The sequence below is a fragment of the Numida meleagris genome, chromosome 3 (genome assembly GCF_002078875.1).
Source record: "Numida meleagris isolate 19003 breed g44 Domestic line chromosome 3, NumMel1.0, whole genome shotgun sequence".
NCBI classification, from domain to species: Eukaryota; Metazoa; Chordata; class Aves; order Galliformes; family Numididae; genus Numida; species Numida meleagris.
The window spans coordinates 26,414,077-26,441,503 of NC_034411.1; the positions used below are offsets into that span (position 1 = coordinate 26,414,077).

General features: G+C 37.3%; 1 protein-coding gene across 1 annotated transcript in view; it reads left to right on the forward strand.

The window, feature by feature from the left end:
• PRKCE (protein kinase C epsilon) overlaps positions 1-27,427 on the forward strand; it is a 286,254-nt gene that overhangs the window by 244,836 nt on the left and 13,991 nt on the right. The window contains exons 12-14 of the mRNA XM_021389975.1: positions 13,043-13,181; positions 15,582-15,770; positions 19,727-19,873. Of these exons, the coding sequence (XP_021245650.1) occupies positions 13,043-13,181; positions 15,582-15,770; positions 19,727-19,873 (475 nt within the window). The remainder of the gene's footprint in view (positions 1-13,042; positions 13,182-15,581; positions 15,771-19,726; positions 19,874-27,427) is intronic.

Here is a 27,427-nt window from a genome sequence, read left to right on the forward strand (position 1 = left end):
CTGTAAAAGCTTCTTCCGATGACACAAGAGCAAAGCAATTTTACAGTGGAATTGAATTGTACTCAGTCTACTCAGTTTAAGTCTGTCAAAAGGATGCAAAGAGACTTTACTGAACTGTATAATTTAATGAAGCTTTATGTTACATAGTTCATCTGTGAGATGTATAATTAGGTTTCTTTCTAGTCTTTGCCCACGTAAATATCTGAGTTTTAAAGGATAATTTCTGATCTTGTCAGAGCAAAAAATCTGGTGAGCAAGTCTCAGAAGTATTATTGTATTGGATAGGTACACACAAGTTTTGAAGATAGCTCCTCAGGCTCAAATTCAGCTGTTTTTTTTTTTTTTTTTTCCCTTGATGTGAAGGAATTGTCCAAGAGTAGCTTGCTTTGGCAAACAGTTTATGTTATAATCCTGCTGAAGTCAGTATTTACATGCAATGATTACTCAGCAAGTATCAAAAATTAGAGACTGAAATCATGTTTCAGTCTCCCAGATCTTACATTCAGAATTACTTCTCTTTATTTTCATTTGGGCTGGACTGTTAGACCCTACTGTTTAGCCTCTCTGTTTTACAACTAAAAGCAAATTAGTGCAGCACTCTTTGCTAACCTTGATGCTGGTAAAAGTGAATAACCTGTACATTTCCTAAGTCTTGACCTGTCATTTTGTCATGTGAGTAACCCACGTGACTCACCTTTCTGTAGCATTGCCATTAATTAAAAATAGTGAGTTCTTTTATATGAGTAGATTTTTAGTGCTGATATTATACTGTTGGCACTAGAGCCAAAGTAGTGTTCCTAGGAAAGTGTTTTCAGGAGACTGGGGAGCTACTTGTGATGCATTTGAAACAGTGCTGGAGCTGGAGTTGGAGCTTCCTGCCCAGAGATTCCCTGGGAGTGTTTGTACAGCTTGCTGTCAGAGGTGCTGGGGGAATAATTTGATTTCACTACCCAATTGTAGTTTGAAAAGTGTATCTTATGTATTAAGATATGTTACCCTCTTTTAATTATGAATCAAACTGTGGTTCGGAGCTGCAGTTAGAACCATTAGGGCAAATCATGAGCTTCTGTGACCTCTACCTTGAAGTGGCACTGGGGTTTATTTCATGTATAGATTAACATAGAAGGGAAAGCAATTGCCATTTTTTTTTTCTGGCATCTTCATCATACTTTACAGACAAATAATAAAGATTTGTCTTAGTTTTCCCAGAATCCCTCTATGGCAGCAATTTTCTATCAAATATAATGGAAAATTAGCTATATAGACGTTTGAAAGACAAATATATCTGTATAAAAGAATCCTTTTAGATGATTAAAAATAGAACAGATTTAACTCACTGGTTTCACAAGAATATCTGCAGAAGTCTGTTAAACTTCTTCTGATTGCTGCTGTTTTGATCCTTTTAAATACAGCAGGATTAGAAAAAGTTTTAAATTAAGAGTCTGCAGAACCTTCCCAGGTTCAGATCATGTGATTGGGTAAAAAGATGTTCAGGCATGTAAGCTATGCTCCTGAAATCAGAATAGAAGCAGAAATTATTAAAAGCTTTTCTCTAGTCATTCTATATAAGTAAGCATTTTGTTGGAAACAAAATTTTTGCTGAGTTACATCATTTCATTTGTGCTATATAAGTTATTTAGTCCATTCTGCATAATATTACATGCACTACCCTGTGGAAAGGCTTTCCATAAAAAGACCCAAGAGGCTGAACTAAGACCAAAGTGAGGCTGGAAAAATCAGTGTCTGTACAAAAGTTCACTAAAGAGGTTTTTTCTGGCTAAGAAAGCATTCTTCTCCATGGAAACATGATATGGAGCTTTAACAGGAGTCTGCTTACTGCTCGGAGCTCTGTTTGTTCCCTGCTGGAACACCCTTGGGAGCACAGGGAAGAGAATTCTGATACATTTATTTCTTCTATAAAAAGAAATACTGTATTTAAAACCTTCAGCAACCCTTTTCCTTTACACTTTCGTTGCATTATAAAGCTGCAAAGGGCCTTGGCTGGTAAAGAAATGAGCTGAAATGTATATTCACGTTGCCACATAATGACTTGCTCAGGATTTGTTCCCTGTCACCTGTCTTTGGCCATTTTCTTGTATGCCCAGTGTTATGGTTGCCAAACTAAAATCTTCTTTTTGAAAATATTGTTCTTTAAAAGACTGTGGAGTGTATAGATGTTATAGAAAAGAAATTAAAGAAAATGAAGATCAATTCAAGTTACAGTGTTGGATCCCAGCGTTGGAACAGTTTTATTTTTTCCTGAATGATTGTTCTGTCCCATCCTGACAAAACACAGAATAAGCATTGTTCAGGATGTATAAAATCCGTGCTACCCTTCATGAGCAGCTTCTTGTATTTTAGGAGTTCTTCGTCTTCACTGTGTCTTATCTTGTTTGAGTATGCTGAAGTTCTGGCTCTGTAGCTGAAAAATGGGGGATTTATGTGAGTCTCATTAGTTTCTTTTGATAAACAGCCTCAGACAAATTAAAAAGAGAAACTGTAAAACTTCAGAACTAGAAAGAAGGTGGGGTGCAGGAGAGAGCAGGTCTTAAGGAGAGCTTTGGAGGCCATCTCTAGCACCAAGTGTCCTTTATTGTGTTCTACATTCGGTGGGTAGATAATAAGGCAGCATTAGTCAGTTTTCAGTCTTATCACAAAGCTCAGACAGGCTAATGTTCTCCTTTCTGGGCAAAACTGGACCAGAGCATGGGGCTTTCTTAGTTGCTGGGGAAACATGGTATCCTTCTCCCTTCACTGAGTCAACAATACATTTGGAACTGGTCATTTCCGAGAGTGGTGTCAACATTTGTGTCATGTTAACACATAGAAGAATGTCATTTGTCATTCCTAGAAGAAACAAAGACAACTTTTCTCTCTAGAAGGGATAGGGTCAGGGCATAGAACAGGGATGCTATATACCTTTGTACCATTTGTATGTAGAGCACATATGACAGCATGGTAATGATGTACAGGATTGAATCAAATTAACCTATGATATTGTAGCTTCAACTTTTATTTAATAGTCATTTCAAACCTTAGACTTGATCTTAATAGGCAGCATTATGGAAACAATAGACTTCCAACTAAGAGGGAAGTTTTTGGCCCAGTACTGTGATTGTGAACGAAAATCTGTCTCCCCTATTGTAGTTATATCGTGCTAAAATATCGGTATTGTCACACAACATGAAGCTAATTGACCTCTAGACTAGGGTAAGTGTAAACCTAACAAGGTAAATGCCATTGAAAACAACCATCATAATCAGGAATTTGAAGGACCTGATATATGTGTCTGATTTAAGAGAGAAAATTGGAGGCATGGGATGAGATCCAGGACTAAATACCTGAAAGAAAGGGACTAAAGCAGTCAACTCTGGTTGATTAAATATATTCTGATCCTGTTTTTCTTTGGTGTCTTGACCTTACTAAAGTTCACTTAGTATGTAATGGAAAAAACAACCGGTTTGATAGCAAAATACAGGAAATGCCTTCAACCATTGCTGATTACAGTAGCAGCTTTTCTTCTGTTGTTTTCATATTTTTTTTAAATGCTCTTTCTGTGTGCCTGAAACAATGTAGAATAATGCTTCGGAGCCTTTTATTTGGTGTGTCCAAGTAGAGCAATTAAATATCTGGCTGTTTGATGGATATGTGTTGGGAAGTTTTGCAGTCAGGAAAGTGCAAGATGACATAACTGGGAAAAATTAAGAAGTTTTACAGTGCATAACTTCAAATACTAGCAAACTCTGTGTGTGTGTGTTTGTGTGAGAGACAGAATTCTATCAAACGAATGAATACTGGTCTTTTTTTTTCTTCATCTGCCTTTGTCTGGCTATTTCCTACAAAAATTAGTTTCACAACTAACTTGAATGAAGGCAGGATATATCTCTATCTGGAACACGGAGAGCTGGGAAGCAGCACATACTTGAATATACTCAAAGGCTCAAATTCATCTCATCTAACTTTAGGAATGTGAGTGAAGCTCCCAGATCACAGTCTTGGTTGTCCTGTAGTGCATTTAGCCAAGGGAGAAGGATAGGTTTCTTTAGGGAGGTGCACAGCCCTTATATTCTGTGAGTCATGTAGTAGGAGATACACCTGGAGATGGCCGTAGAGGTAGCCTGAGGCAAGTTGTGCTACGTCAACAGAGCAAAATGTTTCACAGCTCTAGTTACGTATATGTTTAAGATAAATTTTTAAAAGAGGTGGAATTGTGATTGATTACATTATGTTTTTTATTCTGTCATTCCTACTATATGTAAAACAGTAATATATTTTCTTCTGTGCTATTAAGAGTTGCAAGGCTTCATTGCTGAGACAATAGTTAATAAATACTACTACAGAAATGCAAGATGCTACATGGATAGTCATGCATTTGTTGGCTGAATCTTTTTCTATTCTGTGTAAGAAAAGTTCACTTGAAGAAAACAGAGAACAGGAAAAAAAAATCTGACTTTTCATTTAGCCACAGAAACCTTTCTTTTATTTTCTTCATGTTTGCATAATTTGTATTCCATCATCAAGTGATAGTCACTTTGTCATCATATCTACTAAGGTGACTGAAGAAAGTTACCATTGCATTTGAGTTCCAAAGACAAACGTTTACCTGATCCAAATATGAAAAATTAATTAGTATGTCTGCTGATAAATTTACTATTGAAAGTTCTGCTAGCATTTTTTCAGGATTCATTGTTCTGAACTTGATCTGACAAGTTTTTCTAGCTTCACGCCATCCTTTCACCATCTTTCATCAAGTGGATTTAATAAATAATGATTTAGTATTTTTTTGTCTAAAAAGATTATAGACATACATAAGTAGGCACTGCTAGTTTGTGCTCCACCTAAGTTATTGTTGCAGTATGCAATCTTATGTTATTTGAGATATGAAAATAAGAGCACAAAGCATTGTACCTCACATAGTAGTATGCCTCAGCTTGAGTTAGTCTTTGGCTAAACCTGAGGACTCTATTGTCCTCAGTGGGATCACTGAGGTGTCAGCGAGGATGGGTTGTGTCACATTACATATTTAGCAATGGCTCAATGTAAGTTTTTTTTAGCAGAGGGTGGCACAGTAAATATTGTCAGAGGGAATACAGATTCACCCTGTCATTCTCAGGATTTTTTTCAGCTAAAATCTTTGAGCTGTAAAAAAAAAAAAAAAAAAAGGAAATGGTGTATTTAAACAAAGTGGAGAAGAAAAGAAGTAAAACCCTCATAGAACTGTTAGTAGCCTTAATGTCAGGGCACTCACATGCACAGTCAGAAGCCCATGGAGATCAAACTGCTCAACTCCAGGAGTAGGACACCATCCTGAGCACTAGGCCATTGGCTGTTCACATGCTGCTTTCATAAAAACCTTTGAACAGTCCATGTTTTCAACACAAATTGCTTTTAAAATTTGAAGTTTTTCAAAAGGGGAAGATTGCTTGCTATCTGACACAACTCAATGTTTCTGAGGCAGAAGCCAGCTCCATTCATGACTGTTCTTACTCAATAAAAAAATTGCTGGCCTTCAGGCCACAGGAATGCAGGAATGCCTGTGGGATCCAGCACAAAACTTGGCTAAACTGAGGCCTTGGAAGTTGATTAAATCAAGAGGCAGTGTTGTAACACTATATCCCATCTCTGCCTAAGGCTCACTGAAGGATTATTGGATTTCCAGGTGGGAATCATGGAAGGATGACATTTAAAAAGCAGAATGACATGAGTGTAGAAGGAAACTCTCATGAAAAAGATAGAGATCACTTTCTTCTATCCTTGGCCAATTTTTGAGAATGTTTTACCTAATGCATGTTAAAACTTCTAGATAATTCACTTATGTTCACAAATAAAAATGTGACTATATTGAGAATGGAAAAGCAGCACAAAGGAAAGCTGTTAAGTATGATATATTTGTTTGTCTACACATTATTATAAGGAAACTCAGCATAATAAGATAAGCAAATCATGCACTGTAATGTCCAAAGCTGCTACTGACAATTGTAATAGAGGTATGGTCAAAGCTATTAAAAAGCCATATGTAGAAATTCTTTTATAAAATTTGTTTTTATGCTACCAGCAAATCACTGTTTTCTTTAACCTCCTGCAAAAGAGTATTAAACCCTTGTTCGATACATCATTAAGACATCGGTAAATATTTAGGGCTGCATGACTAAAACAGTCCTCTTTTCTATGCCAGGACCTTGCTTTTCTAAAAGTTCTCTCATATTACATTTTGGGAACAGGCAATATTATACATCATACAAGCCATACTTTTGCTTTCTGATGAGTGGGATTTAGGGAGCCACAGACAGCTCCTTTCTGAGGAGGAATAACTGCACTCATCAGTACAATTTAAGGAGTGGCCTACTGGAAAGGAGCTCTGCAGAGAAGGACCTGGGTTGCCTGTAAGCCAGCAGTGTGCCCTTGTGACCAAAATGGCCTCCCCCTCTACTCTGGCCTAGTGGGGCCACATCTGGAGTACTGTGTGCAGTTCTGGGCTCTCAGATCAAGAAAGACAGGGAATTCTAGACAGTCCAGCAGAGGACCGCAACAATAATGAGGGACCTGGAGCATCTCCCTTATAATGAAAGGATGAGAGCCCTGGAGCTGTTCAGCCTGGAGAAGAGAAGATTGAGAAGTGGTCTTAAGAACACTTATAAATTTCTGAAGGGCGGGAGTTGTTGTGGATGGAGCCAGGCTCTTTTCAGCAGTGCCAAGTGACAGAACAAAGGGCAAGGGATACAAACTGGAACATGAGAAATTGCATATGAACATGAGGAAAAACGTCTTTACTTTGTGGGTGGCAGAGCTCTGGAACAGGCTGCCCATAGAAGCTATGGTGTCTTCTTAGGAGATATTCAAAACTGACCTAGACACTTTTCTGTGCAACCTACTGTAGGGAACTGCTTTAGTAGGAGGTTGGACTAGATGATCTCCAGAGGTCCTTTCCAAACCCTATGATTCTGTGATTACATGAACATGCTTGAAAAGCAAAACAGAAAATCCAAGGCTTTCAGATAAATACTGGCAAAGCTTAGGAAGTATTAGGAAATCTACAGTAAAAGCAGCAGAACCATTTTTTCTTCACTGTTAATCTCACTCAGTTTTCTGTCTACTCCCTCCCAAAATCTGCCCTAATATCATGAATCTACTCATAAACATAAACAGTCCAGCACACATTGTATATTTTTTATTCTATGGAGTAAGGAAGATCACATCACCTGGTAGAACCAGACATCCAATGACACTACTATGATTGTATTTTTATGCTTAGTATCATTAAAAATGAGGGGCTCCTTCCTTGCCACGCAGTATCTGGAAATGGAGAAAATGTTATCTGTTTGTGTTTTCTTTGAAGTTATGGTTGGGATTTTAGCCATTCATCTCCAGTCCGTCATGGAGGTAGAAAAACCTTCCTGATATGTTGTGATTAAAGTACTTAATGCAACAAAAGAATCCACTAGTTCTAGTACATCTGTCCCATAGCTTATATATGAAAGTTGATATTAGCTTGTGAGAATTAATCGCTAAAGTTAACATCAGAACATAACAAATACTGAAATTTACTTTGGTTTTCTCACCAGCTCTCTGTATAACTCCATCTTGGTTAGAACAGAATCTAGTGCATTAGTTATCTGAGTATTTTGGAATCACCAATATGTTTGAAGATCTGAGGCAAAGGTTTTGGTGAGTCTTATCAGTCAGCCAGAAAATACCATTTTAGACAGTATGGTACAAATGTTCTATGATATTTACTGCTTATGACTGAAATTTATGTTGAAAATGCAACATTAACTAAATAAGATTACAGCAAAGAGAAATTTAGTGCTGGGTACAGTAGAGACCTCTAGATGCAAGAGAGCATCTTTGTCTCAAATGCAATTTGGATACTGCTGACTAAGTTAAAAGCTCTAGGAATGTAGAAGTCTTACATTAATTAACATAGAAAAAGTAATTTCATTTTACTAAATGAAATTTTTAATTGATTTAATGAAGATGTTGCTTTCAGTTATGAATTTCAATAACTATACTACTGGAAAATGATTCTGTTGGCTCTCTATGTGTTGTTGTGGGGATGTTTCTTTTTTACCTTCAGTGGTTCCTTCTGTGAATAGCCTGTCAGAATCAGTCTATTCAGAGCCCGCAGAAAGAATGTGATTTTCCCATGCAGGGGAACAATGGCAGTGGCAAAGATTTCAAATACAGTATTGAAAGGGTTTGTTGTAGCTGAAAGTCACACACACAAAAAAATATGAAGGATCTGTTTCTTTGACAGTTGTTCAGTAACTGCATACTTTTGACTTGTGTTGCTTTGATGTTCTATAGACATTTAGTAAGGTGCTGTCCTTCACTTCATTTTTACCCTATAAAGAAATTTACCTGTTTCTGATCCAGTTATTATTTTTAGGTACTGTTTATTCACTTTCTTGCTGACCTATATGCTGAAATGTATATCGTTGGTTATTCAGCAACTAGAGTAGGAGTAGATGCTGTGGAGATATTTCATTGTAAAGTGATTGCTTAAACCAACATGTGATCATGTTTCTTAGCTACTTGATCCTGTTCTTCAAATATGGTTTTATTTAGTTACTAATGTTTACCTGATTCAAAGGCTACTGTTAGTAATCTTTGGCAGACTTTCTGGTCAAAGCCTATCTTCACTGTTTAACTGCCTTACTTTCAACGAGAACATTACCTGTTATCTAAATGACATGTGTGACACATGGCCACACACACAAGGTGATTATCTCACTGGCTACTGTTTGAAGTCAGACAGTTCTGTGAAGTCCTCATCACTGGAGCATTTCTGGGAAGCAAGAACACTCAGTGTCTCATGACACTGGCATGTAGAGGAATGAATGAGCATTATGGAAGCTTTCTTGCAGGTTACCTGCTGTCAGCCTGCTCTTTTGTTCTGACATGCACAAACCTTGTTGTTATAATCCTGATTATCTCTTGAGATCCTGCCAATCATTCCTGCTTCTGAGGTGATTGTGATGCTGGCAAATGTTCAGAAATAGAAACCAAGGCTTAAATTTCTTTTTAACATTTTCCGAGAAAAAGAAATGATTAAAAAAACCCAACACTTAAGTTATGCAATTGACTGCTCAAGTCAACTGAACTGACTGTACAAAGTATCTTGGCAAACAAGCAAAGGAGTGAAGTAGCTTCATGTATCATTAATACGTTCAAACAACCTGGGCATTTTCCTAGCTTAACTGGTTAGGTTGTTTGCAGTTGCAAGTAGTTACTCAGGTTATAGGAGCTCATTTTGTCAGACACAGATGACTTTCTTAGTTCCTACAAAGAGTATGCAAAATGAGAAAAAGAAGAATGTAGCAGATCTTTGTCATTGAGCTATCTGACACTATATTATTTGGTAAGCTCTGATTTAGATGCAGACAGCTGGCACTAATACCTGGAACCAAGTAAAAGACAGAATGTATCCAAATGGATTATTCTGTTGAGACAATGAATTTACATTCCAGAGATTGATAGCTCTTAATTTTGGAGATGATAGGAGAGACAACTTTCAACTGTGGAGAGACATAGGTCTTAAACTTAAACTTTTTCCACCAGCACTGATGCACTAAAAAAAAACAACGCTTCCTCGTGAACTCGTTTCTGTTACTGTTTCATTTGCTTCCTCATCTCTGAGTGTTTTTAGTCTTTTTTTTTCCCCTGAAGCATTAAATGGCATGTTACCTACTCTCTTACATTTATTTAGTTATTATGCTTTCTTTTTTAAAATATACTTTAAAGAAATACATATGTGTTAGCTAAAAATTAACAAAATTATTTTCGAATGGTTTTCAGTGCATGATAGTCTCGTGGACTAGCTATAAATTTGGCACTTTGGCATCTCAACTTACCTTTTAACCTCCTGTAGATAGGCTTAAAATTTCACTGTTGGTCTTCATCAGAAAGAAGAATTTAATATTTAGGTTCTTCGTGTTTTTCTCTTTGTTCAGGCTGTTTATTCTCTTTCTCCACTGTCAAATGAAGTTTTTATTTCCAGTTTCTGTTACTTACACAAATCTTTAAGCAAATAAAGGGATAGTGAGAGGTGATTGACGGGTGAAATGATTAGATGTAGGTGATTATGTTGTAACCAGTTAGATCTTGGGTTGTTCAGGAACTCATAAAAAGGATGACTTTAAAAAATGATAAAATGTAGTCTGGAGGCCTCGTGGGTGTGTGACCAGCTGGGTATCTACAAGAGTAGTGCGACTGATCTGGAGAGAGCAAAGACAGGCGTAAAGCATACTGATTGCAAGGAGCATTTCTACAGCCCACGTATTCTTCAGCTTCATAAACCATATTTGATAAGGCTAGTTTACATGAGAGACAGTGGATTTACACTTAGTGACTTTGGGCGTCTTCTTGCAAATGTACAAACGACTTAGTAGTATGTAAAAAGCACAAGTAATTTCTACATCATTTTAACCGTTTCCCAGAAGTGTCTGATACACTGTAGAGATGTGCAGTTATTATGCAGACCTTGAGTAGTAAGTCCACTGTGCACCAGAAATACCTCATTTTTTTGCTGTCCTGGGACATAGTATAGATTAGATACAGGTGGGCCAGTATACTCAAAAATATTGCACAAACATAAAAATTAAAATCAATCAATAAGAATCAACTTCACCTTCTGAAATAGGGGTGATAGAGAGAAAAGACCATCTCCGGGGAAATTTCAGAACACTGTAGCCTTGGATATATATCACATAATGCAGCCTTGGAAGGGCTATTAAATAATTTAATCTGTTTAAATGTTTCCAATGCACTATGATGCTTGTGGTTCTAAAGTCTAGGTACTTGCATTTAGGTACTGGCAGGCCACTGTAAGGTCTCCCTGGAGCCTTCTCTTCTTCAAGGCTGAATAACCCCAATTCTCTCAACCTGTCTTCACAGGAGAGATGTTCCAGCTCTCTAAGCATCCTCGTGGCCTGCCTCTGGACCATTTAAACAGGTTCATGTCCTTCTTATACTGGAGGCCCCAGAACTGAACAAAATACTATGAGCTGGGGCCTCATAAGAGCAGAATAAAGGGGGAGAATCACTTCCATGACCTGTTGGTTACATTGCTTTTGATGCAGCCCAGGGTACAGTTGGCTTTTGGGGTTGCAAGTGCACATTACCAGCTCATATTAGGTTTTTTATCACCCAGCATCCGCAAATTCTTCTCAGGGCTGCTCTCAATATAATCTTTATCCTATCTTGGATTGCTCCAACAAAGATGCAGGACATTGCACTTGGCCTTGTTGAACTTTATGAGGTTTGCAGGGGCCCACCGCTTAGGTCTGTCAAGATCCTTCTCGATGACATAACTTCCCAACAATGTGTCTACTGCACCATTCTGCTTGATGTCCTCTGCAAACTTGCTGAGGGTGCACTCAGACCCACTGTGTCCATGTCACTGGCAAAGAAGTTAAAATAGTACCAGTCCCAGTACAGACACCTGAGGAATGCAGTTTGCCACTGATCTCCACTTGGACCATTGACCACAACTCTTTGAGTGTGACCATCCAACTAATTCCTTATCTACCAAGTGGTCTATCTGTCAAATCTATGTCTCTCTAATTTAGAGACAAGAGTACTGTGTGAGACAGAGTCAAATACTGTATCAGTTGCTCTTCCCTTATGCATCAGCACTGTGACACTATCATAGAAGGCTGTCAGATTTGTCAGGCATGAGTTGCCCTTAGTGAAGCTGTCTTGGCTGTCACCAGTCAAGCTTCCATTCTCCATTTGTTCACAAAGGCTGGCATGCAATTTTATTCATACTTCTGATTTAGAATTTGTCTGTTCACAGTTATTTCTCATCAATTCCATCTATGAAAATATATTGAATATATCAGGAATAAAAAGTTCTGATCAGGCGCTGCTCACACAGTTACTTAAGGACACATGTTCTGCTTTTGATTCTCATCTCTTCATTTATTTCTGTGAATTTTTAACACAATACAGAGGCATTTAGAGCTGAGGAAGTAAAAAAAGTAATGGGCCATGCAGTATCAGTGAGTCATAGAATAAACCAAGTTGGAAGGGACCACCAGTGGGTTACATTGTCTTTGGTTTTTGTTTGTTTTATCATGATAAAATACATGATAAAATATTTGTGCTGTGTTTTCTTTTTTTGGGGAGGATATTTTTTGTGTTGTTTTTTTTTTCTCCCTACAAAAGATTGTTCTTTTATTCACTGGCTTTCCAGATCTTTTTGTAATTTAGCCCAAGACAAGTGGCAGGTAAGTTAAACAGTACTTAGCATTTGCTGTATTGGATCATGAGATAATTGTCAATGGTATATTTAGAAAATGTGCAGAGGGCAAGACAAGGTAAATATCCCTTTCTCAACCTGTTATTGACCTCATCCAGTTTACTAACTGAAGAATTGTGTATTTTCAACACAAAGACATTTGTATAAAGAGTGATCACAGGCAGCTGTTAAGATGTGTTGTTTAACAGTCAATGCCAAGTATTCCTGTGAGATTATTTCTGAGTGTTTTTTAAGCTGCAGAAAATAATTCTCCCAAACATGTAAGTACTTTTTTTCAATTCTCTCATTGCAGCCTGAAATTTGAATTGCTAGTATACATTAAGAATCCAATTCAAAGTAATCCATGTTTGAATGTAACTATTAATTCTACCCATCCAATAAGTATCTTTACATCCTTACACAGTACTGATGGAAAAAGTGAGACTGGCTTTATTAGATATCATTGACCTATTTCACATAAAGTCTTAGATTCATAGCAATCAAGAGACTGATCTTTTCCAGACATTTCTGATTCTGTTTTTAATATAGTTGCACTTCCATGCAGCTGAAGAGAGAGTAAAGGCTTGGCCTTGCAAAATGTTTGTCATTACCTGCCACTTTATTGCCATTATCGAGGTCTATTTAGTAATCGCTGCCAGTCATGTTTCATGTATACATGAAGGACAGATATTCCACAGTGTCTGTGAAACCATCTATTTGTCATGCTTTATAGTTTGTGTTCAAATTCCTGAGTGCATTCTCAAAATTTGAGAGCTGATATAATTCTGGGCTTTTTTATTTCAGGGACCTGAAACTGGACAATATTCTTCTGGATGCAGAAGGCCACTGTAAACTGGCTGACTTTGGGATGTGCAAAGAAGGGATTCTGAACGGAGTGACCACCACAACCTTTTGTGGCACACCTGACTATATAGCTCCAGAGGTACTTTTTGCACTGTGCTAGGAATACAGACAGTATAATTCATCAGGTGGACTGTTATGTGTGTAATTTTAGACACTTTTTACCTGTAGATGAAAGGAGTAGATTAAGCAGGCTAGGCTGTGCCACAGTTTTTCCTGGATAATCCTGCACAAATTGTTTCCTCAGTACAAGCAGTATTCCATGTTCATAGAGTGGCAAAGCATGGATTTTCTGTTATTTATTCCCTGAATTTAACAGTATTTTTATTCACATTCTCATTTCTGATTCAGCATCATTGTGAAGGCACTTCAAGAAGCTTTCACAGAAGCCTTTATGAAGCTGCAAGCAATTGACTACTATCAGCACTGATCTTTGGTAGTTATAAAAATGTTTATTCGTCATGAGACTTAAAAGGGGATGTTCACACAAAAAAGACCATAGGTTTGGTGTGATTTTCCACAACGTTTTGTGGGAATATATTCTTTTCCTTTCTTTAAAGTGTTCATGAGTGAAAGACACTACCTTTGCAGTACTTCTCATCATATGAATGAGGAGAAAATAGAGATACTTCCATAAAAAAGTAGAAGCCCTTTGTACAGATGCAGCTTGCAGTTGGCAACACCCTAATTCAATTTAAGGCATTCACTGGGTAAAAGAAATTGCTGATAATTGTACTTATTTCACATATCCTACATTTTATTATTATGAGATGCATTTTTGTGTGCCTCAAATGAGTTAATATTGTACAGTTTCCCTGCTAGACAGATTTTGTCTGCCCAGTTTAATTAGTAATCCACGCATCTTTTTGCCAAAAATTCAGTGTGCTAATCTCGTTTAAAAGCTTCATTAGCTTGTCCTTCATCAACCATAAATTTACAGCAGGGAAAAATATTAGTTTATTATTTACTGGTGACAATAAATTAGAAATCAGTGTTGTTAGAGTTCTTGGCTGTCAAGCTTTGGTAGCACAACTGATAAGGTGTGAGTCATCTTGTAACTGTCATGACATCTATGAACATGTCTTGTGGCATTTGAAAAGAACTCTGGAGATAAAAGAAAATAAATGCCAGTGTGATGGATTTGGTTTTATATGAATTCTTTTCTAATTTAGTATACTAATTGAGTCACTTAGCAAATTGTTTTAAAAATATTACTAAAAACAAAGCTATAATAAGATCTGAGGAACCTTTACATTAAATCCTCACCTTGATGAATTCCGTAGCTTATGCTTCCATTTTGTCATCTTGATTGCAGAATATCTCTTGGTTCTATTTCTCTTGCACCATGGTACTATGTTTCAATTCCCTTTTCTTTAGCAATATCTGCTTTACAGACGGTACCCAAAACACTCAGAAAGTACGCTTATGAAGAGTATTTTTTTCTGTAATTAATGCGTATAAAATTTAATATCCATTCAGCTAAAAATCCAGTTAGAAGCAAGACAGATACATCCAAGTGTTAAACTCATTTCTGTGTTTAGGTTGAAACTGAATTTGGTTTTATACATTACTGTACAATCATTTTTCCCAAACAGCATTAAGCTAATGCAGCTCACCACAAGGCTTCTGACTGTAACACTAATCTTCTTTAAGAAGGTGGTGGAATTGCTGCCATTCCAACAATTTTAAGCCGGTCCTTTTCACCTTAAACAGTCACCTACCTTTCTTTTCCCAGTCTTCTGTCATGATGAAACACTGCAACGAAACGTCAAGCTTCTTTTCAGTGAAGAGAAGCCAAGATCTTGTTCCTTGTACAATAGTTCTGTAACATTAAGACAATAAAAATCCATCATGCTAAACAGCTATTCCCCACTAAAGGTATTTGCTACAAGGTTGAACTTGTCCCACCTGAAATACTGTAGTCAGTTTTTTTCTTGAAAGCAAATGCAATTAAAGTGAGTCCTAGAACCATGTATTGTACTGCATTCCAGTGCTGTAAAAAGAACAAAAATGCTTTTAGCTTCCTTCAGCCCTACCTAAAGCATGAAAATAAATCTCTTGGATGATCTCTGTACAACATTACAAGTTGGTTACGTTTGTTTTATTCAAGATAGAGACAAGGAAATGTTTCACATTTTCCACCGATCTGTTTTGTATATGTGATCTTTCTTCCCTTATAGCGTGACCTGCTTTAAACAGTTTGGAAGGATATACAGCTCTTTTGCTGACGAGCATACTCTTTTACTCATGGGACTACTAAACTCAGTTAATACTTCTGAGAACAACTACACATTGACACATAGCTGTTAGTGCAAATTGTATTGGTAAGAAACCATGCCTGCTGTTTAGCAACACTGGTGTGGGTTTTAGTCCTACATGTGCCCTGGGGTAAAAATGGAGTCTATCATGTTGAAGCAGTAAATTTACATCTGATAGCGTTGTCTAACTTGCCTATTCAATTTGATCTCTTTTTCTGTACCAGATCCTCCAGGAATTAGAATATGGCCCTTCAGTAGATTGGTGGGCTCTGGGTGTTCTCATGTACGAAATGATGGCTGGGCAACCCCCCTTTGAAGCTGACAATGAAGACGATCTCTTTGAATCCATCCTTCACGATGATGTCTTATATCCAGTCTGGCTCAGTAAAGAAGCCGTCAGCATTCTAAAAGCAGTGAGTCTTCCATTACTTGTTTTTCTCCTCTTCATGGTTTTCTTTTTTTTTTTTTTTTTTTTTTTTTTTTTTTACCCCTGATTAAAATTGAATTTGCTGCAAGTTGTTGAGAACAGTCACCACTGGGAGTTCAAGCACAGTTCAGAGTGCCACTGTTAGGATAATGGGGCCTGGGATAAATTACACCGCTTGTGGGAAAGGAACAGAATGTTTGTATTCCACACAGTTGTACACTGCATAAATCTGTGTACTGCAGATTCATGTTTCAGGGAAAACCCAACCAACTAGAACAGTACTATCACTTTGACACTTCATATGCCGCTTGTTCACCAGAGTTGGGAAAGCACTGTGTAAAGAAACAGAGTCAATGTTTTGATTTAACCCAGTGGCAAATTTGCCATCCTGATGCCTTTCTTCCTACATTATCAAGATGGGCTGAAAGCCTTTTATTTACAGCTGCATGTTCTACTTTTTAATTCACATAACACTTGGATTAAGTAGTCTTACTCCACAGCAGTTGTTTCTGACCCAGTTGATGGTTGGAATAAAGGAAATTTTCAGTGAACAGGGCAGCTGCTAATGTGAAGTCCTATGGAGTTACATTTTGAGTTACATTCATCCAGGATTACCTTTTGAAATGATATAGAAAAGTTGAACAACTTTTGATTTTTACCCCTGTGGACAGGTAGCACTTTGTAATCTTTTAATAAAAATACCTTCAGTCTTATCCTCAGAGAGGATAGCCTGGGGATAGGTGGAGAGAGAACTCTAGAGAATGATTCAGGCCAGAAATCCAAGTTAATCTCTCTGAGTTGTTTGCTGGAGTATCTCTTTTGCTCCATTCACTGTACTGAAAACATGGAGGATTTATTAAAGCTGATCTTCATACATGTTCTCCCTTTTCCCCCCAGACACCTCTTTGATGACATTTAATTAGCTGACACGATGCTTTCGTGTGTCTCTTTTTATTCCCAAACCCTTCAATTATTATCAGTCCAGGAACTGGGATGTATGGAATTGAACTGCAGGAATTCAGACTGATATTCAGGATTATTCCAGGCTATTGTAGAGAATTTCAGAGATTTTCTGTAGTATTTTGGTTTCACATTCTGTAAGATCTGTTCGTCTTCCTATCTAAAGGCTCTTTCTGTGAGTCAACATTAACTGATCTATCTGTTATTCTGAATTATGGAAACATTCACTGGAGGGGGGAAGTTTTCTGATAACCCTTGACTAGGGTGTAGTGCAAGAACCACTGTAACTAGAAGAAGAGTTTTTTTTGACAGAGGAAAGGGAAAAACAAGTTTGATAGTTAGGGCCTTACTGTTTGAGTTGCATGTAGTGAGATGTCCAACTGTTAATGTTACACATGTTGTTCATTAACCACACAAAAATAGAGACACTGAATTGGACTGTAGGTGTAAGCTATGTATTTTTGTGAATATAAATGTAAAGGTGTTTAACACTATAAATTTCTTTCAAAGCTTACATTTTCATGAGTCTGTTTTCCTGAGTCTACATGTTGATAGTAAGCATGGTGGTTTATATTTTTCTACAGTCTATTTTTTACATCTTTTTGTCTAAAGTTGATCCTTAATGCTATTTTAAACTTTAAAAAGAGAGTGACATCAATTAAATAGATTTGCACTGTAGTAAGAAATCGCTCTTAATTGGGCAAGATGTCTTGACAGGCATGAATTGATAGAATTTAATGGAACTCTGTCAGTTCATACTGTAAAAAGAATATATTACCTTACATTTAACAACCTCCTGCCTATGCAGCTATGGTGTGAAACACTTTTGAAATTTGTGCTCTGCATCTGATTCTTGTCCGCATTCTATTAAATGAAGAACAGGAAAAGCAGAGGAAAGAAAGAGGCGTCTATGTATTTAACTGCTGAATGCTAGCATGGGATTAGCTTTGGAACACTTCGTTTCCTCACATTGTGCTTTGAGACAGTTTTATTCTTTAGAAACCATGTATTTTTTCACTCCTCCAAACAAGTTGTAAGGAGAGTTTAATAACATGATGTTCTCTTATATCAAGTCACAATGTTTTCTTCTTTTATGAAGAAGCAGTTTTCCCATTTTTTCTAAGAAAATCCTAACAAGGATAATTTTACAGCTCAGTATTGCAAGGCAGAATGTTGCTTATCCCATGAAATCCCAGGAATCTTATTAGCCCTGTTTCTGTGAATTGACAGGAATTGCTATTTAAAATTCTTTCCTGTCTGGTAAGGAAAACAATTCCTCATTGAAATTAGCTCTGGGCTTCTTTGCAAGTGATTGAGAAAGGTTGTGTGTACAGTGTATGCTCCCTGTGTATCCAGATGACATAGATCTCTGTCTACAGAGGCAGAACTCTGCTTTTAACCACTGCTGCTTATTTCAAAGCAAAGTTTTGGGAACCTACTGATCCTTGTTTCAGGCCCCAAGTTGTATGGATATCTCAGCAACCTTTTTTCCCATTGTCATTTAAGTCAGTAAGAGCTCTGATCTTCAATGCTCTCACTTAAATAAGAGGTTCCTGCTGTAGTATATGCAGCAGGGATGGCTGTGACTGTAAGCATTATAAGTAATGGGCCCTACTGGCAACCATCTCATCAATACAGTACAGTTAGCAGCTGTCAGGGCACTGACAGTAGCATCGTTGTTGGTGCTGTTGATAAACAGGAAGTCAATGTCAGCTTGTGCTTCAGAAAAGGCAAGAAGAGCTGAAAATGTTCAATATTTATCACAGAGTATGAAATTTATGGAATTAAATGTACACTTCAGAATTTTGAGATTATTGCATCATATTTGCACATGACACTTGTTTTAAGTATTTGCTCTTAAATTTTTTTCTCCCTCATCATTCATTTCCAAATTTGTGAAGTACAGTAATAAACTGCATTATGTAGTGATATTTTCATGTTCTGGGCTTGTTAAATATGACGTGATGTTTTCCCTGCATGCAGCTTAAGATTGAGCATGGTGCATCATAGGATCACATTTTGCTTCTTTGATACCTGGATTACAGAGTACAAAAAGTGCAGCCTGTAATTTCCATGTTCTGCTTCTGCAAAATGTGTGGCTGATGGTTCCTGGCCTGATCTCTCTCAGTTACGAGAGGCTCTTGGAGGTGAAATAAAGCAGAGGAATATAGGAATGCTTTTGGTGGTTTTCCAAGAGACCTCACTGAAGTGTAGTAATTCTTTCAAAACTTTTGCTTCTCCTGCCCATCGAAAATATGGGCTGTAATTTAGATAGGACTTGTCCATCTGCAAAAAAATTTGCAGGACAGTTGAATACAAGACCAAAGGTTCATATTTGGATCAGCATGTTGTGGTGTTTCTCAAAACATTCCATGTATTTTTTGAAACGTACAGGCAGAACTCCTGTAATTTGCATAGCTACAGATGCTATTCTTATGCATATGAAAAAGAAATTCAGGAAATGCATAAGAAGACTTGGGCCTTTCATGTGTTTGCTTGAAAGGAGTGGATCTATGCGAAACATATGTACCCAAAGAAAATAAAAAACAAGAATAATATTTAGCCTCTGTCTCCAAAATCAGTAGTTAAGGCAGTACAAACAAGACAAAATATCTTTCATAAACTGTCTCTGGAGATTTTAATATTTTCATTCTTTCTTTAAGTATTTTTGGCCAAAGTTGGAAGGAGAATCTCCTGTAGCACTCCCAGCCAGGGGGAATTAGGAGGTCGCAGAAATTAATTGAAAGATTTTCCTGCAGGAAACTTTATCTTCAGAGTTTCTGAATCTTCCAGTTTGACTGTAGCCTCTGAAATTTGGAGAAGTGTCCTTGTTGCTCTTCCAGGAAAAGTAACATTCTAAAAGGGGGTTATCTGTAAAAACTAATCCTTAAGAACTGTAATTCCTAATTAAACTGTAAATGGTTTCCAGCCATTGTCATTCATGTTTTAACTTTTTCCTCTTCTCCCTCCTCCACCCTGTAGTTCATGACAAAAAATCCAAATAAACGACTTGGCTGTGTGGCATCACAAAACGGGGAAGATGCGATTAAGCAGCATCCGTTTTTCAAGGAAATTGACTGGGTTCTTCTAGAACAAAGGAAAATCAAGCCACCCTTCAAACCTCGGATTGTAAGTAGCAGCTTGCATAACATCCATAGAAAACATGGTTTGATGATTCTAGTTGCTTTTTTAAGGCATGAAATTACTTGATGCAACATTTGAGAGTTGAAATAGTAGCACAAAAGCAAGCGGAAAATATTGCCTTGTCATTTCTTCTGTGAAGGTAAGTGCTAAGAATAGATTCAACACACAGAAAGATGTTCATGTTCAATCACATAAACCATGAGAGAGTTAAATGCTTTAGTTTTAATTATTTTCCCATGTTCCTAAAGATATCTTGATCAGAAAAGATTATTTCAATTGGATATAAACTTTCTGTGCAAGTCCTGCCTTGCTGACGGACAGTGGATTTTGCAGGGAAGGGCAGAGGAAAGGATTTCTGACTGAAAGATTCCTGAAAAAACAGCCTCTTGGGGAAACTAAATGTACATCATGATTAGATAAATTGATATATTTGCATTTTGTTAAGTAATAATCAAGTATTTGTATTTTAAACTGACAGAAAAATGCAATTACTGGCCCCACATGCAGATGCTACAAAAGCCAAGCAAAAATACATTATTTATTCTTGTTTTTCCCTGGATGAAACTAGTCAAAAAGATGCACTTGCAGTTCACAAAGCGTCAGCTTTTCAGCTGAGAATGAGTGCAGTAAATTTCACACTTGAACAATACAAGAGTATAATTTTATGGCAAATCCTTTGAGATTGATTTGCATCTTTTGATTTTTCATATTCCTAATTATAATGTTTGATTTGCCTGTAAATATAGTTAACATATTTCTTTCTTTCCTTCTTTAGATAGTCTACAAAGGTTTAAAAAAAAAAACAATATAAAGGCAAAATGAAATTTTGGTCTCAACACTGAATACTAACTTAATGTTAGAGTGGAAAGTCCCCTCTGTCATTGTAGAATTACTGCCTGTGGCATTTGATGTATCTACTTCAAGTCCAGCAAGATGCACTTCCCTAAGTCCCTTGTGTAGAAATGTGAAGGTGGGGGTGACCATGCAGGGACCATCCGGAGCAGAAACCTGAAATAATTCCTCTGAGCCTGTACTTGAAGTGTGTCTCTGTAGCTATGAAGGAAGAGCCCAACAGGTTGGACAACTCTATGTGAAAGTTAACCCTAGTGAATACCTTTCTAGGAGTAATTTCAAGGAGCAAGACATAGCGTTATCATATTGGAATATTTTGTTTAGTATACTTCTTGGAGAATACAAACCTTGTAATGCTACAGGCCCAGGGCTGCCTGAGCCAGCTTCTTGCTGCCTCACCCTGCTGCCCAGCTCTTCTCTGGAGGAGTGGCTGGATCACGTCTAGTGCCTGAGCTGATTTACAGATCTCTGTGATGCTACAGGAAGTGTAAATCCCAGGTTAACCCTGCTGGCATCTATTTGGAGCTTATTTAATACTCTGACTGCTCTCAGTCAGGTTCCTCAGAGAGCTCCAGACAGCCTTACTCATTGTTTAGCAGAGCAGCATGTGTGTAGTAGCTCTTTTCCTGTTTTCATAAGAATTTGGCCTTTCATCTCATAATCATTTTTGTCGCTTTGCTCAGTATTTATCAGTGTTTTGGTAATACAGGTATCAATCAGACTGTACAATTCCAGATCAGTTTTCACTTAATGCCCACATCTAATAAGTTTCAGAATCCCCACATCTATTCTGTTTAATGGCTGTTTTCCTTTGATGATTGAAGATACAAATTCACTCTGACAATAGATATTCTCATAAGGCCCTTATTATTTTTGTAAGAATCCTTAAGAATACTTACTCACTGTGGTTGCTCTTCTTAAAAGTCAGGAGGGATTTGTTATGTCAGATATTTTTATTCTTTTCTTTCTACCTTCTCAGTGCAGCTTCTCTCTCTTTCCGGTAATTATTTCACAGCTGTTGTTTTGTAGAGCCATTCCTATTTTATTCATACCTGCTGTTTTGTTTCTTTTCTCCTTTTCTGTTTTCTTTAACAACATATTAATTGAGTGCTTCAGTTTTAGTAGCGATTTCGGATTATTTCAGACTAGTTCTTTGTAAAATTTTAGTAACAGCTGGTTGCTCTCTAATAATTATTATGGTGATTAAATACATCTTTATTTACACCTTTTTCTTCATTTTTCTTCAGGCTGCTTGGATAGTACTGGATTTTTATACTATTTATTTCTATGCTATATATGTCAACTCTTCTATGTTCTAGCAAATTTGATTCCTGCTGTCTAGTGGTTCTGTATGCTTATTTTTTTCTGAATTCTTATTTTATGGGGGTAAATTCAGATAGCATGCGGTTTGTGTTAGAGGCAACCCTATTATTTTCATGTTTTCAGTCCTTTCTCTCTACAACTTCCCTGGTGACCTCATCCTATCAATTTTACTAGTAACTTTTCTATACTTAGAAAGGGTATACTTTAAATAGTTACACCGTGTTTATGATCCATCAGCTGTTTTATACCAACTCTATAAATTTTACAACTGTTTGGATTTTTTGTTGTATAGAAATCTTTGACCAAGATTATACTGAAATTTTTGCTTGTCCTCTTAATATTTAGTGCTTTGTTAGTTGAAAATTGAAGTGTAATCTAGGTCTAGTCCAGACAGAAAGATCACACAAATCTGATTACTAATGATGCAACCTCAGAAATTGTAAAGGATTCTAGGGAAGTAAAGTTCAATTCTTTATAAATGCTCAAAAGCTGATTTGGGATACTTGGCAAGGTAGAAGAAATTGCACTCGCTTTGAAAAATAAAATATAAAAAAAAGGTAAGATGTTTAAAGCTAATGAAATAAATTCTACTTTAAAATCTCCTTAGAGAGTTTGTCTCTTGATTCAGTAGTGGGAGTAGCATTGAGTTTCACTGATTTAGAATAACAAATGCAACAGTTCCATAGCTATGGATTAACTGTGGAATAGACATAAGTAATCACATGTTTGGAATGTTTTTTGGATTTTAACATCTTTCAGTATTTATAAAAGACTGTTCATTATTTCAAAGTGACTTATAATGTTAAAAAGGGATATGAAAAATATATTTAATTTTATGTTCAGGAAAGCCTAGGTCTGTGAAAACATCTATGAGTTAGGCCAAATTACTCAGAAAATAGACATTCTTGCATGTGATACGAGTGTACATAGGTGCAGAGAAAAAAAAACACAATACATATATAGTCATGTGTGCATGCAAACTGGTATTTGTCTGCACCTGTAAAAATCTATTCATGCAGGAATGCATATTTTTACACAGATATTAGTCTGTTTTCTGACCCAACAGAAAAGATGACTAAGGGGGGAAATATAATTTCTGTGTCATATATAAAACATAGGGTGTATTCATATGAGCTCTGGACAATGTAAAACCTTGAAACTAAACAATTAAAGTCATTAGGGAAAGTGGTCAAACACTGAGGTCTCATCAGACAATGGAATAATCTGCCAAGGGAGGTCATAGAGGTGCTAGGTTGGAAACAAACAATTGTTGCTTCAGTTCTGCCTGACTACTCTACTGATCCCAAAAATGTGTGGGTTCCTTGGTTAGCTCTACAACCTTTCTTTTCTTTTACATTCTATCATTGCTTTGAAGTAAAAGGTTTTATAAGAAGCTGTATGACATGGTACTGTAAGACCTATGCTTCTCCATAGTTCAAGTTATGTCTCTTCAGCTCTGCCAGCCTGAACTTTGAATTTTTCAGGTGGACTTGGAAGAAACACAACATAACTTTTGAAAGTTATTTCTAAATCTCATTCATACTGCCGAGGCATACAAATATATTCTTCTCTATATCAGAAATATATCACTAATGTCCTTCTATTTTGCAAATTATGTGGTGGTTCTAATGATTTTTTGAAAGCTTACAGGAGAGCCCAGGGCAAAGCACTCATGCAAATGGCTTCAGTTTAGTTTGCTAAGAAGTGATGGGAATGAAACACCAGGTTGTGCTAGGAATTACAGACAATGAAAACAGATTTGGTGTCCCTGACACTTGCTGTGAAGGGTCTTTAACTGCTACTCTAGCGTAGTGACTTGGAAAAGAGGACATGAGGAGGTGAAAATGCATTGTACTCTGATGCATATTATGTAACAGACCTTCCTTTCATAAATCCAGAAAAAATATTTTTTTTCCTATATACTATAGTTTATTATGCTAAGAGAGCTATTATAAAGGTTAAGTTGCTATAGAAAAGGTATTAGCTATGGACATGTGCATTAGAAATTAAGCAGACAATGGAGAAGATATGAAGAGGATATTTATTACTCATAAGCACCAGTGACTTTGACAGTATCTCTTGAAGATAATTTCCACTGCTCTTAAAACATAATTCTTATAGTTTCACAGACTGTCTTGAAATTTGTTTAATAATATTGTTCTTCCCTGCTGTTCTTAATTCAGACATGGATTTGTAATTGCATATGCAAGAAAGAAGTGCTGTTTTAGTACAGACAGATAACTGTTCTCCAATGCACTTGTTATGAGACAGAACTCCCTTTGAGGCACTTTGTTCCTGTGTTGAGATTTTTTGGCCCATATGTTTTTCTGGAATTATTTTCATTCAGAGAAATAAATCTCCAAAATCCCATCCATAACACCAGCATAACACTAGCCATAACACCAGGCTATGGTTTCCAATATAGTTTTCCTGCCCCAAAACCACAAAGGCATTGTTAATATTCAGGGATTCTCTATTCTCTGTCTTTCTTTGTTTCCATGGTTATGTTTGGTTAAAATAGATTATCTTCATTTTCAAAGCGCATCTGCAATATTACTAGTGAAAACAAGGGTACGTTATATTCATTTCTTGCCAAAGTCATTAATACTGTGGTAGATCTTGCTTAGCACCATGATGGAATGATTCAGTCTATCCAATAACAAATAATAAAACGTGCATTAAAAACAATGAAACAGATTACTGTTTGCCTTGAATGTATATTTATGAAATTTATATTTTCCCATGTTGTTATTGGAAAATCTTATGTTTGAAACAGTGAAGCAAAAGTATATTTTGGAATATTTTGCTTTTTCCTTAGTTCTCACTGTATTGCTTTAGATTCCCTGCAAGAAATTTTGTTTGTTTGTGCCTTTTCTGAGGGCACAGCTGGCCAGCTGACATGCCACTAACATCAGCCAGGGAAGCTCACGGAGAGGTGTGCACAGGTGGCCTAAAGGCTGATACTAATGTGTAATTGTACAGAATCAGAATCATAGAATGGCCTGGGTTGACAAGTACCTCAAAGATCATTTAGTTTCAACCCCCCTGCTGAATGCAGGGTCGCCAACCACTAGACCAGGCTGCCCAGAGCCACGTCCAGCTTGGCCTTGAACACCTCCAGGGACGGGGCATCCACAACCTCCTTGGGCAACCTGTTCCAGTGTGTCATCACCCTCTGAGTAAAAAAAAATTCCTCCTAATATCTAACCTAAACCTCCCCTGTCTTAGTTTAAAACCATTCCCCCTTATTCTATCACTATCCATTCATGTAAACAGTCTTACCCCTTCGTGTTCGTACACTCCCTTCAAGTACTGGAAGGCCACAATGAGGTCTCCCCAGAGCCTTCTCTTCTCCAGACTAAACAAGCCCAGTTCCCTCAACCTTTCTTCACAGAAGAGGTGCTCCAGCCCTCTCATCATCTTGGTGGCACTCCTCTGGACCTGTTCCAAGAGCTCCACATCTTTCTTGTGCTGGGGGCCCCAGGCCTAGATGCAGTACTCCAGATGGGGCCTCAGAAGAGCCGAGTAAGGGGGACAATCACCTCCCTCTCCCTGCTGGACACCCCTTTTTTAATGCAGCCCAGGTAATATTCCAGTCCCACTTGCCAGGGGTACAGGAATGCTACTGCCCCGAATTTCACTCATTTGGCTGAAGTGATAGCATCGTGTAAGCCTCAATTTATTCTTGTTTTGTTTTGTTCTTTTGGTTTGGCTTTTTTTGTAAAACGAGATGTGCACAATAAAATCATTCTCACGTTTCTTATGCCATTGGTCACAATAGCCCAGTGTGCTGTGAGGAACTGTGAGACATAGGAAGATGTTAGGCACTGTGCTGCAAAGATAGCCTCCCAGCCTGTCCGTTCTTGTACTTCCAGGCTGAGTTTTCTGTCAACCCTTGAAACACACACAAACAAGAAGTCATGTCCTTTTTAATCTATCCTGCTGTAACTATCAAGGTTGGGGAAATTTTAGGCTTTGACTACGGCATCCTCAACATGAAAAAGCTGAAACACTGAGTCAGAGGGTAAAACAAACACTGGTAAAACAGATGTTTGCCATATGTGTTTCCTTCTAGCAATTAAGCCAAAGTTTCATCTCTAATGGCTTTATCAGTGCCTGTGGCAATTCAATCTTAGTGTGGCTGTATGAAGATGAATTTAACAAAGTAATTGCATTATGATGATTTACTGTGAACATGCAGCTTTTACAGAACAATACATTGTTTTAATTTTCTCTGTGGATTCATAACTTCTTGGTTTTACATTTTTAAAACTCACTTTCTTCAAGAGCATTAAAGACAAGATGGGCAAGATAATCTACTGCAGAATTTTATCTTTCAGTATTGAATAACAGCAGATGCTGCCAAAAGGGCCCATTTAGTTCATCTGATTTGACTCTCTTCATTTTGCAGACTCTTCCATTGCTGCTGTTATATCACTGAGAATGTTTTCTGTATGCTTGTACATTCTTTCTTCAGTTCTGACTTACTAGGGGATTGGTAGAGTATTGCCCTGGCAGCTATGACCAGAGATCTGAGAAGTGCAGGATAGATAAGTTCTGCTAACAGCTTTGCTAGAAACTCATGGCGTGGCCCAGGATTTGTCACCTAACACCTTCATGCCTCAGTTTCCACTCTCTGGTAATAGTAGCTCAGGATGTGTAACACAAAGTTTTGTGGCAGCAAAGAGATACAACTAAGAGTTAAAATCCAAATGGTCATGATCAGACAGGCTTTAAATTGATGGAACACATGGCGCTTCCCTTGGAAGAGTGTTCTACACTATACCAGACCTCAGTGTTAGCAGATTTCATCTTGATCTTCAGTCTCAAATTTCCTACAATAATTTACATATATCTTATCTCCTGTAACCCTAATATAAACACAAACTGTTATCGAAATCCCTCCCCCCCTTAGTTATCACTATCTGGGCCATATTGTCTGTATGCAGTTTCCTCGTGAACCTAAACTCCCTTGTTAAGTCTTGACTTAAGGATGCCAGCAATCTGCCCTCTGTCAATTTTGCGCTGCAGCAAAGGTTTGAAATAATATCATCCCAAAAAACAAATTCTAGTGCTAGCCAATGATTGTGTTACAGCTGGAGTCTCCAAGCACTGACAATTTTCTTTTCCCTCTCTCCCAAATGAGTGAAAAACTGAAAAAAATTCAAAAGCCCTTCCTTTATGACTTGTGTTAAGCTGGATGTCCACAGTGTCTGAAAACTGAGTAACAAATAGTAAATACAAATGCATATAGAGTGTGCAACTGGCCTGCTTGCAGAGGCAAACAGGTAGAAGCTGCACCTGCCTACATAGGTTTGTGTCTCACTGAACGTCTCCCAGAAAGTGTTCATTGAGACAGGTGTG